This window comes from Cannabis sativa, chromosome 9 (genome assembly GCF_029168945.1).
Source record: "Cannabis sativa cultivar Pink pepper isolate KNU-18-1 chromosome 9, ASM2916894v1, whole genome shotgun sequence".
In the NCBI taxonomy this organism is placed as follows: Eukaryota; Viridiplantae; Streptophyta; class Magnoliopsida; order Rosales; family Cannabaceae; genus Cannabis; species Cannabis sativa.
The window spans coordinates 16,855,756-16,870,370 of NC_083609.1; the positions used below are offsets into that span (position 1 = coordinate 16,855,756).

At 35.5% G+C, this 14,615-nt stretch overlaps 1 protein-coding gene and 1 long non-coding RNA gene across 2 annotated transcripts; both read right to left on the reverse strand.

The window, feature by feature from the left end:
* Positions 1 to 778: 778 nt before the first annotated feature.
* LOC133030856 (uncharacterized) lies at positions 779 to 2,778 on the reverse strand. The gene is made up of 2 exons (XR_009684392.1): positions 2,503 to 2,778; positions 779 to 1,546 (listed from the first exon to the last, which is right to left on the reverse strand). It is a non-coding gene; the product is annotated as an uncharacterized LOC133030856 (long non-coding RNA).
* Positions 2,779 to 3,283: 505 nt separating this feature from the next.
* Positions 3,284 to 3,775, reverse strand: LOC115723737 (uncharacterized). Its single transcript, XM_030653214.2, has one exon. The coding sequence runs from the start codon at positions 3,773 to 3,775 to the stop codon at positions 3,284 to 3,286; it is 492 nt and encodes a 163-aa protein (XP_030509074.2).
* Between the last annotated feature and the right edge of the window lie 10,840 nt (positions 3,776 to 14,615).

Genomic DNA, 14,615 nt, shown 5'->3' on the forward strand with positions numbered 1-14,615 from the left:
CTATCATAATCACCCCCTTACGGGGTCTGACGTCCTCGTCGACCACACTTCCGGCTGGGTCAAGGCTCTAATACCATTTGTAATGTCCCCGCTTCAAGCCTCCATTGGGCCCTTACACACACGGAATAATGGCTCTTATACACGAGTACGTCACTCTGGCTGTTTCAGAGATTGACGACTGACCCTACAAACCAACACGAGAGTTTCCAGCGTGCTTTGTCCTCACTCGCACGCTTCTTGGGAAAACTTCCTAAGAGGTCATCCATCCTGAGATTGCCCCAAGTCAAGCACGCTTAGCTGTGGAGTTCTTTCGTGATGGGCTACCAAAAAATAAAATGCACCTTCTTGATATAGGTAGTACCAATCAATCCATTTAAGCTTTCTTCAACTGTGCAGTCCCATACCTACACAGTCTCAGAATCATCCCACTTGACCTTCCCCAGGCGATGTGGGATTGCACAGCTTACCCGGTATTTCCCCTTACGAATCACGGGACTACTGACTGTCACAATCACCCTCCCTTACGGGGTCCGACGTCTTCGTCGACCATACTTCCGGCTGGGTCAAGGCTCTGATACCATATTGTAACGCCCCGATTTCCCGAGACGTTACTTCTAGAGTCCATTTAAAACTTACCAAAGAAAACTTTAATATACTAAATAAAATATTTATTTAAAAATTTAAAAGACACACAATGAGATCTCATTATTTAAAAATAAAAATGTTGGACTCTAAGTTTAATAACAACATAAGAATATAATAGTTTAAAATCTAAAAGTTCAAAAACAAAAATGTCATTTATTTCTAAAACATAAATAACTGTGCCCAGCGTTTAACATGTTTCGTCCACGCCTCGAGCCCGCACCACTCACTGTTTTGCTTTGCCTTTTCCTGCACACCGAGTACCCATGAGCTAACGCCCAGTAAAAAGAGCTATGTAGGACATAACCCCCTATACCAAAAAATCATGAAATTACCAACTATACATAAATAAATATATAACATAACTATCATTGTGAGATATGTATCACACCAACATAATACGTGTTATACACATACACACTAATATTAACAAGTCATGTTGATCGGACATGAAATGTAATTTTCCCTGCCTGCGCTATACTCACACTCGACATTCCCACGGTGGCATCTAGTCTAGCCTGAGCTATACTCACACTCAACCGTTCCCACGAGATATCGTTACCCTGCTTGCGCTGTACTCACACTCAGCAGTTCCGTGGTGGCATCCTATTATCATGGGTTATACACACCCAAGATAATTCCTGAAAGTGATATCCTCACACAAGCAGGTATAAACTAGTAGCACTCCCACTCTATTGTCTAAGCATGTCTACTATTAACATATCTAGCACTATCTTTACACTAATCAATCTAGCGTAACAAATCATGTCGTAAAATAAAGTAAATACATAATTAAACAACAACAAAAACAAGCATAATCTACACCCTGTGCACAGATGTCCACTTTTCTTACCTTAGACTCTCCCTGCCAATGAATCACCACCCTTTGAGTGAAGCCGTATTCCTATGACAAAATTATAAAGGCACATAATTAAGGCACAAAAGAAGTAATCCTATTGCCACATGTACCTTAAAAAAATACCTTTGTCATACTCCTTTATAATATTGTCTAAAACCATTAATTGTCATCTTAAATAATTAAATATAATTTTAAATTAACTATACCATTAATACAAAAATCCACGATAATATACATATGTCAACACTCACCACAATCAGATATATATATGTATATAAATTAGTAAGATACAAATACATAAGGCTAGAGTTTATTTTTTTTATTGATAGTTACTGTTCTTTCTTGAACCAAACATCAACAACTCACATATGCACAAAGTACACACCTAGTGGATCCTCCTTAGCATGGGTTTATTTGTTTTTGTCTTTATAATATATATATACTATTCATATATAATAGAACATAACATCATTACTTCTAATAATCAACTTCAACCATCCTACACCTAACAAAATAAGCCATCCTCTAATCTAAGCACAGTCCCCAAATAGTATATTTATAACTTAAATCTATACTTTAATGTATATCATCACCCAACTACATATCTAGCATATATGTCCCATATAACTTTAACTATATACAATTTAAATAGTATTATTTTTATCACAACTCAATAATATATATCCCTACAACTATCAAAACTCACATAAGCCATTATATATATAACTTAGAAAATTGTAACTGTGAAAACCCAAAATGTATGCATATGTATATATAACCCAAATGAGTATTTATATGTAATCCAAAACTCAAATGTCCATTCATATTTATATACACACACAAATTGAAAAACGTGAACACATCCTAGAATCAACAAAAAGAAATAATAAAATAAAATAACATCTTCCATTCATACATATATATACACACAAAACAAATAGAAAGATGAGCATATTCTAGAATCAAACAAAAAGTAATCATAAAATATAATAAAATCTTACCAATACAAAAAGTTAAGTCTCTATCACAACACCATGAGCATCAATTCCCCTTCTTGACACAAGTGACCCCTTTTATTTCTTTCTCTCCTTACAATTTAGTCACACTACCCTAGTTTTCTCTCTCTCTTTTTTTCTTTTCTCTAGTTTTCTTTCTCTAGTTTCTTTTCTTGCACGGCAGCCAAAGCACTTTAGGGTTTCCAATGTAAAAGAAAACTACCCCTTAAATAAATTAACAATAATGAATATTTATTTCCATTTTACTATATTACCTTTGTTCTCTCCATTTAAAAAAATAAAATCTTGACCATTTCAAACTTATATACTTAAAGCCCACAAAAAAAAAAAAAAAAACGTGACAAGGTTGACCACTTCTTCATCTTATCATTATTATTATTATTATTATTATTATTATTATTATTATATAAGCACATGTATTCCCATATAGGATACTTATTCAATTCCTTACATATTTAACTTAAATAAGTAAAAAAAATAAATACATAAATGTATAATGGAAAATTTCAATGACTATTCTTATAAAAAAAAAATTTGATACTACCATTATCATCCTAATAAGAAGTCTTTGTCTCAAAATTAATTTAATTAAATAATAACACCATGGAAACCATACAAAGTTCTATAGTAACACAAATATAACCATACATACTTCATCAAATAAAAAAAAAATAACATCTTCAATAATAAATTGGCAGAATTTCTCTTTTCGAGATAATGGATATTACAATTATCCCCCCCTAAAAAGAAATTTCGTCTTGAAATTTTACTCAAACAACTCGGGATGCTGCTGCTTCATATCAGACTCAAATTCCCAGGTTGCCTCCTCAACAACATTGTTTCTCCACAAAACCTTTACCCAAGGAATGGTTTTATTCCTTAGGACCTTGTCTTTTCGATCAAGTATTTTCATTGGACGCTCCTCGAACGACAAATCCTCATGCAAACCCAGTGTTTCATAACTCAGCACATGTGAAGGATCAGATACATATTTTCGAAGTTGTGACACATGGAATACGTTATGCACTGTAGACAATGATGGTGGTAAAGCTACCCTGTAAGCCACATTGCCCACTCTATCTAGAATCTCAAAAGGTCCGACATATCTGCGACTTAGCTTTCCCCTCTTGCCTAACCTCTTCGTTGGGATCCCTTTCCTTGGAGTCACACGTAGAAATACATGATCACCAACTTCATACTCAATCTGCGTTCGCTTTAGGTCTGCATAAGACTTCTGTCTACTCTGAGCTGCAACCATTCTTGCCCTGATTTTCTAAATAGCCTCATTGGTTTGCTTCACAACATCTGGCCCAAGTAATTTTGTCTCTCTAAATTCATCCCAGTGAAGCGGGGATCTACACTTTCTTCCATACAACATTTCATATGGTGCTACCCCAATGGTAGATTGGTAGCTGTTGTTGTATGAGAACTCAATTAGTGGCAAGTATCTGCTCCAGGATCCTTGAAAGTCAATGACACACGCTCTTAGCATATCTTCTAAGACTTGATTTATCCTCTCGGTTTGACCATCTGTTTCTGGGTGATAAGCTGTACTGAACTTCAATCGAGGTCCCATTGCTCTCTGCAAACTCTCGCAGAATGTTGATGTAAATCGAGCATCTCAATCACACACAATAGAGTATGGTGTCCCATGTAGACGTACTATTTCGTTCAAGTACAACTCAGCGAATTGATCCATTGAATAAGTGATGCGTACTGGTAAAAAGTGAGCTGATTTAGTATACCTATCCACAATTACCCATATTGCATCATGTTGTTTTGTGGTCCTAGGTAACCCTGTCACAAAATCCATCTACATCTCTTCCCACTTCCACTCAAGAATATTCAATGGTTGCAGGTCTTTAATGTTCTGCCTTAACCTGCTGACAAGTTAAACATCTTTCCACATATTCCACTACATCCTTCTTCATTCCCGACCACCAATACAATGTCTTGAGGTCATGGTACATTTTAGTGGTTCCAGGGTGAACTGAATATGGACTAGTATGAGCTTCTGTCAAAATCTCTTTCTTCAATTCAACACAGTCTGGCACACAAATGCGCCCCTTGAATTTGATCAGTCTGTTATCTGACATAGTGAAATCCTAAGCACTCCCATTCTGGATTTCCTACTTTAGGTCACTCAACTTCTTATCAGCATTTTGTCCTTCCTGGATCCTTTCTAACAAGGTAGACTGAAGAGTAACCTTGGAAAGTTGTCCTATGACTAGTTCTATGCCAGCTCGTTCCATGTCTTCTAAGATCTTCTTTGATACTCCTTGTAAAGAAGAAACCATTCCTGGCCCTCTACGGCTAAGTGCATCAGCCACGACATTGGCTTTACCGGGTTGGTATAATATGTCACAATCATAATCTTTGACTAACTCCAACCACCTCCTCTGCCTCATATTTAACTCCTTCTAGGTGAAGAAGTATTTTAGGCTCTTGTGATCGGTGTAAATGTCACATTTAACCCCATAAAGGTAATGACGCCAAATCTTCAGTGCAAAGAGTGTTTCCACCATGGATTGCATAACTTACCCAATATTTTTCCTTACAGATCACGGGACTACTGACTGTCACAATCACCCCCGCTTATGGGGTCTGACGTCCTCGTCGACCACACTTCCGACTGGGTCAAGGTCTGATACCATTTTGTAACGTCCCCGCTTCAAGCCTCTATTGGGCCCTTATACCCACGGAATAATGGCTCTTATACACGAGCACGTCACTCTGGGTGCTTCATGGACTGATGACTTCCCCTACATACCAACACGAGTGTTTCCAGCATGCTTTGTCCTCACTCGCACGCTTCTTGGGAAAACTTCCCAGGAGGTCACCCACCCTAAAATTGCCCCAGGCCAAACACGCTTAACTGAGGAGTTCTTTCGAGATGGGTTACCGAAAAACAAGATGCACCTTGTTGATATAGGTAGTACCAATCAATCCATTTACGCCCTTTTCAACTGTGTAGTCCCATACCTACACAGTCTCAGAATCATTACCCTTGACCTTCCCCAGGCAATGTGGGATTGCACAACTTACCCGGTATTTCCTGTTAGGCTATTTTTAGCCTATATTTTGGATCAACTTTATGTTCGCTTTTCGTTGTTTTAGGACAGAATTATGCTTATTTTCTATGTTTTCAAGTTCTTCGGAGTAATGGAGGCCTCGGGATGAAAAAGTGCAATAAAAGGGAAGCAGAGCCAAGAAAAACGCCAATTTTAGGCTTGGTGCACTTCTGGCCGCGGCTAGATCACTGTCGCCGCGGCCATAACTCGAGAGCAGAGAAGGGGAATTTTGAAGCTTCAGTCGCCGCGGCGAGATACACCATCGCCGTGGCCATATAGAAATTACAGAAGCATGTTTTTAGAGGCATATCTTGCCGCGACGAGCTACAGCTTGGCCGCGGCGAGATCCCGTACGGCCCAGGGGTAAAATCGTTCGACGAGCCCTAAAAATCACATACAAATAAAAAACTGCGACTGGAAATCAGGGGAAGCGATTTGGAGACCTAAAACATAGTAGAGAGCGGCAGGAAGAGCAGAGGAATTCAAAGTGAAGATCTAGAATCAATCCACCAACAGTTTCTTTCTCTATTCCTCTTTAATTTATTTATGCTGAATATTGTCATAGGAATGGTTATGGATTTATTTTTGAACTAAATTTCCCATTTAGGGAGGATGATGAATGTTGTTTAATGTTGTTTCCTAGTTAATGCATAATTGCCATTCCTCCAAGAAAAAAAAATCGGGGTTCGGCCCAATGGCCGCGACTAGATACAATGTGGCCGCGGCCATACGTGAATTACAGAGAGGACATTTTTCAAAGGTATCTGGCCGCAGACAGATTGTTAGCCGCCGCGGCGAGAGTGGCTGGGCAGAGACAGGATTTTTTTTGAAGGATCTAGCCGCGGTGAGGAGGAGGCCCTCCGCGGCCATATCTCCTAGGAAGAGAGGCCATTTTTTAAGACTATCTGGCCGTGGCGAGATACACTCTAGCCGCGGCGAGATTAGGGCAGGTAGTTTTAAAAGCCAAAATATCCCACAATTTCAAACACACTCATTTTCGAATCCCTAACAACCACCTCCGAAAAAAACCTCTCTTCTCACCATTTTTCTCCATCTAATCTCATCCTAAACCATTTTTCCTTAAATCTAACCACAATCTTTCATCCCAAACCATTCTAAATCATTAATCCTCTCAAACACTCTTTTCCTTTCAAAATCAACCCCAAATCCCTAAAACCTCACCCAAATTTCAAAAACCACTGTTCATCTTTTTCTTCCTCAAGAATTTCAAGGTCTTCTTCAATAGAGGTTGAATAAAGGTGGATTCTTATTGAGGTAATAATTCTCAAACTCTCTACACAATTATAAATTGGTTAATTTTGGATTGTTGGAGAACTTTGGAATTTTAGTGTGAATTTTTGGGATTGTGTTCAATACATTGTTTGATAGAGTTGCTTGTGGTTAGGAATTAAATTAATTGTGATTGGGTTGATACCCGGGAAGAGGATTTTTAAGGGAAAGTGCTGCCGAAATTTTCATAAATTTTGAGAATTAGAAATTTTGGTGAGATGGGTCCTAAAAGATCTAGAGCGAGGTTTGTGAATATGGAGGCCCAAGAGGGATTTTTACAATTGAAAGATAGACCCTTCATTGAAGATAGAGGGATAGTTATTGGTAACCCGAGCCAAACTACAAACATCCCTGTTGTATTTGCGCCCATCAGAGAACAAATCCTAAATCGGCGGTGGACTAAGTTTGTGGATGTCACTGAGCGCAGCAACCAAATCTTAGCTTTAGAATTCCTAGCAAATTGGCCAGAAAGGGAGGATGACAAGGTCAAAGTTAGGGGGTTAAAGTGCCTGTTTCCATAGCCGCCATTCATGTTGTTTATGACCTACCAACCTTTACTGTAGAAGAGCAACCATTGAGACAGCAACTTCGAGCAAGGAGCTTGAATTATGAGGACATAGCCAAAACCCTAGGTTATCCAGGCCTTAGTTTCCATGAATTTGATGGAGAACCGTATCAGCTGTTTCAGTGTGAACTCAACCTGGTAGCCAAGGCATGGTTATACTTTGTTAGTGCAAGGTTGGTACCAAACAAACATTATTCTGATGCTCAGATTGACAGGCTTAAGTTTGTTTATGGAATTATGAAGGGGTACAACTTGAATGTGGGGGACATAGTTAGAGTGACATTTGATATGATGGTTGAGGGCTCTTGTGGAGGTGGACTTGGGCTTGCTGATATTATTAGCACTTTGTGCGAGGCACATGGAGTACCACAGTACTCTTATGATACAAAAGCAGCACCACAACGCAGTATTACCTTGTCCACAGTACTTCGATTCAAACCACCGCACCCTCATGGTCAACCGCCAGCTCAAAGAGATCCTCCTGCAAGAGAACAAGAGGAGCATGAAGACATTATACCACCACGTATTGCTGGGCCTCTCGACCCAGCCATGCAATACACTCATGATCAGTTGAATTAACTAATTCAGCAGAACATGCACATGTAAAATTACATGGCCCAAAGGAGTGTTTTTTATGAGCAGCAGGTGGCCCAATTGAACACGCTAATTACGAGGATGAACGTCGGTGTGGACGAACCTAACTACTTTGCCATGCCACCACGCTACAACCCCTACGATCAGCTACCTCCGCCAAACCCCTTCTAGTGGGGCTCAGGTAAGTTTCTCTCATCCAGTTTTAATTTCACACATTAGGGACAATGTGCATCTTTAGTTTGGGGGGAGAGACTTACTTTTTTTCAGTTTTCTTCAGTCTATTTCAGTTCTTTTCGTTTAGTTTTAGTTAGTTTTTTATTATTTTTAGTGTCGTGTGTTGATAGCTAAGTTGGAAGATTGATTGAACCACTGTTATTCACTTGTGTAATGGATTAAAATCTGAACTGTGTTCTTGACTCATAACTTTTTGAATTAAATTGGATGTATATTAGAAGGTTGTTCATGTAGATGTAAAACATTTGTTTTTGACGCATATCACTTGTGTTCTATTTGGATTGTGGAATGATTGACTTGACATGGAATAGAATTTGTTTGACATACTCTCTTGAAGCGAAATCCTTGACGCTTTTTGTTTGGAAAATGATTTAGGCAAGTTTTCTTTGGATCGATTGAGCCTTTCAAGCCTACCCAAAATGTTTTATCCTAGTATACCCAAAGTTGAGCCTTAGCCAATTCTAAAAATTTTTCACCACTAAACTAAGCTGAAGTCGTTATCCTTAACTACTTTCACCCTCAACATACCTTATTATGCCGTAAGCTTTTAAGCAAGTTTGGGGGGGGGGGGGGGATGAAATGTTGTAAGTGGGGGAATAATTTTGGGAGTAAGAAATTGAGAAAAAAAATAATAGTTGTTATGTGTTGTGCCTCTATTGAAAAAAGAGAAAAATGAAATGTGACAATTTCTTCTTGAGAATCAATTGTGAACAATGAGGTAGGCACATAGGAAAAAAATTGCAATCTCTTACTATCATCTTTGGGGTATATGAAAAAGAAAAAAAATGGAAAAGTGTGGGTCTTGTTTGGTATAATTGTGCTTATGGTATAATGTAGCTTAAATGACTTTTTACCTACCCGTGCACCTAAGCCATGTTGTTATAACCGAAAAAGACCTATTGATTCCGAAGAAAAAGTTGTCAACATTAGTGGAGAGAGGTATGTCATCTAAACTTATTGAGCATGGGGTAGCGGAATGTCGAAAAGTGTAGAATGGTTGTGATATGAATGTCAAATGTGATGTTTTGTGTTTGCATGAATTGCTTACTTCTGAATTGTGCATCCAAGTTGGTTCCTAGAGTTATCGAGTTGAAATTCTGGTTATTGATTGCTTGAAGTTGTGCAGGTGGTGGTAGCAGTTCAATCTTTTGAAAGTTTAGTTATTTACTACATTGTTTTTTTTTTTAGTTCGAGTCTTAGCTTTACTCGGGGGCGAGTAAAGATTCAGTTTAGGGAATTTGTTAGGCTATTTTTAGCCTATATTTTGGATCAACTTTATGTTCGCTTTTCATTGTTTTAGGACAGAATTATGCTTGTTTTCTATGTTTTCAGGTTCTTCGGAGTAATGGAGGCCTCGGGATGCAAAAGTACAATAAAAGGCAAGTGGAGCCAAGAAAAATGCCAATTTTAGGCTTGGTGCACTTCTGGCCGCGGCTAGATCACTGTCGCCGCAGCCATAACTCGAGAACAGAGAAGGGGAATTTTGAAGCTCCAGTCGCCACGGCGAGATACACCCTCGCCGCGGCCATATAAAAATTATAGAAGCATGTTTTTAGAGGCATATCTGGCCGCGGCGAGTTGGAGCTTGGCCGCGGCGAGATCCCGTACGGCCCAGGGGTAAAATCGTCTGACGAACCCTAAAAATCACATATAAATAGAAAACTGCGATTGGAAATCACGGGAAGCGATTTGGAGACCTAAAACACAGTAGAGAGCGGCAGGAAGAGCAGAGGAATTCAAAGTGAAGATCCAGAATCAATCTACCAACAGTTTCTTTCTCTATTCCTCTTTAATTTATTTATGCTTAATATTGTCATTGGAATGGTTATAGATTTATTTCTGAACTAAATTTCCCTTTTAGGGAGGATGAAATGTTGTTTAGTGTTTTTGCCTAGTCAATGCATAATTGCCATTCCTCCATTCTTGTTTGTGAAATTATCTTTATTTGTGTTTAATTCTATGTGTAAGATTGATCACCTTGTGCATGTTTTATGATCTCAATTCGAAATCTGAAAAGTGAGAATTGAGAATGCTAAAATTGGATATTCGATGTTCTATGTGAAACGAGAGTATTCACATGACTTATGTGACAAGTAGATTATTGCTTAATGCTGATTTCATGTTAGTTTAATTAAGAGATTAATTAGAGATCATGTGATTTAGAACCTAGAAGATCTGAAAAGAGCTAGGTTAATTTATAATCTGTCATTCACTTAAAGAAAAGGATAGCAGTTAGGCATTAACAATTGGGTAAACAAACAACAAGATTCTCCTCCCTATTATCTTATCCTACTTAACTTTCAATTGTGTTATCCAAGCTCTCTGAATTACTTTCATCCTTTTTCAATCATAAATACTTTTGATCTTCCAAATAGAATTATAAGTATAGTTTAATAGTAATTAATCCAATTCCCTGTGGTTCGACCTCACTCGCGTGAGTATACTACTTGATTGTGTGCACTTGCGTAGTAATTAATAATTTTTGTAACATTTTCCCTTACGGATCACGGGACTACTGACTGTCACAATTGCCATTTTCTAATGTTTGAAATTCATCAACAATCGTAAACCTTAGAATATCATCCCTTTCCCATGTAACAGGTTGAACTATGTCATCATCTTTGTTTTGCATATTAAATATTGGATGAGCTGATGATTTCTTTTGTTGGTATGGCTCCATATCTTCATATACCACATCCTCATCATCGTCAACTTCTTTGATTGGAATATTATAGAAATCCCTAGGTTCAATCTTCACAATTACAAGTCGATCCAAATTTTTAACATCTCTTACAAAGTAAATTTATTCACATTGACATGCTAATACAAATGGTTCATTAGTTTTCAATAACCGTTTTATGTTCACACCCAAAAATCTATGTGTATTAACAACAATTCCTTTAGCACATTGACATCCCACCTATCACTCTTAAACAATACAACCCTTAAATCTCAACTGTAATAGAGTTCTATTATCTCTAGCAAAACACCATAATAGTCACAAGTACTAGAATTATGAACTACTTTCACAACAACACCATTATTTTGAGTATTCTTTCTACTTGAATAGCTTTTGGTATGATAACTAAAACTATAAATGAGATACCCATTACAAAAATTAACTATATGAGAAGGTCCTCGGGCTAGTGAAAATAATTCATCATTAACTTTTCTAGTACATCGCAACTCCATCACTTAATTTATATTATGAGAAATAATTAGTACTTGTACATGATAAAATCTAAGTTTATAAACAAATTATGATATATAAGGCATACTGTATTCTCAAACCATTCTCGAAACTTTTTATTGAATGTTTCTTCTACATTTCTCTCTCATATTTTTCTCTAAATTCCTTGCTTAAAAATACAGGTTGACAAATATTACTTACTTTATAATTATAAATATCTCATAAGAAATCAATAATATATATATATATATGGGTATGCTCTTAATGGGTATTACCTATGTATGGGTACTTTATTCTTGACCATTAGATCAAATATCTAATGGTTGATATTTATAATAATTAATTAAATATTAAAAATTAATATTTCCTATTTTGTTATTCTCTATATTCCTAAAATAGATAAAACTATTAATAGAAATAAAAAATTTATAAATGAAATTTAAATTTAAAAACTAAAACACACTAAAAAAATTAACAAACTATTTTTTTTTAATAAAAATCATTTTAAAGATTAAAAAAGAAAAAAAGTGTATATTTATCTTTTTATAAAATTTCTTCATACTAGAATTCTAAATTGCATTATTGAAAATAAAAAAAATAATAATTTTAAGCTTTAAACTGTAATACACATAAAATGTATAAGATTTTTTTTAAACCTAAAATCTTTAATTTTATAATAATTAACAATTATTTATATGTTTTTATTTTTTTTTTAAAAAAAAATACTTGAGCTTACCAAATCTATAAGAACAAAACCAATGAAGAAAATTTTAACAAAAAAAAAAAATGAAGGAATAAAAAAGTGTCATAAACATTATTGAATAATGACAATTGCCAACACAAGAATTTCAGCACAAAAAATTATATTTGACCCCTAGACAAGATTATCATCTTCCAATCCTAAAAATATAAATAATGAACAACACCTCATTAGTTATTCTAGGAGAATGATTCATGGTAATATCAAAAAAATCATTGGATGGTAATAATATTTTTCTAACAATGATAGCCTAAGTAAGAACTAAGAAGTATTGTAGCGTTTTATTTTTAAGAATATGAATAATATTAAGACAATTGGATTCCACAATCAAGCTCCTATTCTTCTAATAAAAAAAACACATTAATATACATGTAAATGATTTTTAGTTTTACAATAATAAATTATTAATAAACTCATAATTTCATAAAATAATAAAGTATTAATTTTAATTAATTTTTAAAAATAATTTATAATTTTTTTTTCAAATTATTAGTTGTAATTATTATTTTCAATTTTATAAAAAATAAATATAATTTTTTTTTAAAAAAATAATTTTTAGAAACTTGCCATAAAAAGGCTATTAGATTATTACCTTATTAATTTTTTTTAGTTCCCATCAATGAGTATTACCCATTAAGAAGTGTTCCATACATATATATATATATATATATATATATATATACTTACTTGATGAAAGATTGAACTTCTTTTTTCAATACATAAAGACGAAATTGGAGCCAATCATTTGATGGAAGAAAATTCATATCTGTTCCACTTCTAATAGGATGACCAATATTTTTAAAGACTGATAATTGTCTTTTATTAGCTTTTAAATCAACATCCTCATAGTTTCTTTGTAACGCCATACCCCATAGGGACGCCACGTGTGTGATTTTATAAACTAGTTTAGTACTAATAGAATAATTAATTATTAAAATTTGTGATAATATTAAAAACTTCACTTAAATAAAACACCAAAAATTAACATCATAATGACACTAAAAATGTGTTCCAGGGATCCCTGTTGTAAATTTTTTACAAAAAGGCTATATACGACAACAAGACAAAATACTAAATAAAAATACATGGTAGATATAGCCCAAAAACAACTCCTTGAAACTCGGCATACATGCCGGTAGGATTAATATGTACATTGCTGGAGAAGACTGTCACCTCATGGCTGCGCTAGCTTTGCTTTGCCTTTACATGTACCACATAGCACCCATGAGTCACTGGGACTCAACAAGAAAAGTAATAACAACAATCATATAATATATTACTCAAATATTATCATTTATACTCAAATAATTAAAATCAAATGATCACACATTGCTCATAAGATGAAATCTAAATCACTACTGACATCTGTCACAATTAAACGTCAGTATAGATATTCGGTAATATAAAATAATTATACCAATAATAGAAATCATATTCATTTAATAATATAAATTATATATTACCTCATAAAGTAACCATCTTTATTACATCACATTGCCTAATCAAACAAGTCATTCTTTAATCTGGTAATCCTATATTGCATTGCCTAATCAAGAAAGCTCGTGCCATAGCATGGCAACCATATATTGCATAACTGCATCGGCTAATCAAGTAAGCCCGTGCCAAAACCTGACACCCATGTATTGCATCTCCTAATCAGATGAGCCTGTACCTTATCCTGGCACCAACATTTCACATCACCTAATTAGGTGAGCCTGTGCCAAAATCTTTCACTCACATGTCATTGCCGCCCGTGCCTAATCAGGCATCGCCGATAGGAAGAAACCTAACAACGATTTCAGTTTATGCCATAACTCGGCATTCATATGCCACTGCTGCTCGTACCTAATCAAGTATCACCGACAAGTATATCCCATCACCTAATTAGGCGAGCTCGTATATCACATTCCTGGTATCATCACATTGTCATTGCCTAATCAGGCAATCTTTTTATTACATAACAATAATAATTGTATCTTAATCCCAATATTAATCAATTCTCAACAATAATAATTACATTGCAATATAACTTGCTCTGCAGTACAATATACTTTTCTTACCTCAAGTTTCATTTCAGGTATGTTGGCTGATTTTCTTGGAGAACGATCGACAATCCTGGGCCCTATGTCATAACAACGATAAACAAATAAGTGTCTATTCCAAAACATCGCTTAATATTCACATAAGACAATCTAGGATTTTCTACCGAATTCTGCGGTATAAATACAATAAAATAAAATTTATACTTTCGCTCTAAAACATACATCATAATGTAGAGCTCGTCCTAAGCTTTAAAAAGGCATATATAACGTCCAAAACAGACACCCAAGTGAAAAGTTATGACAAAAATATGATTTCTAATCTCCCTAGAATTTCTAGAAATGGCAGACCGTT

Coding starts and splice junctions, on each gene's coding strand:
- LOC115723737 (XM_030653214.2), bottom strand. CDS start 3,775: ATGGTTGCAGCTCAGAGTAGACAGAAGTCTTATGCAGACCTAAAGCGA.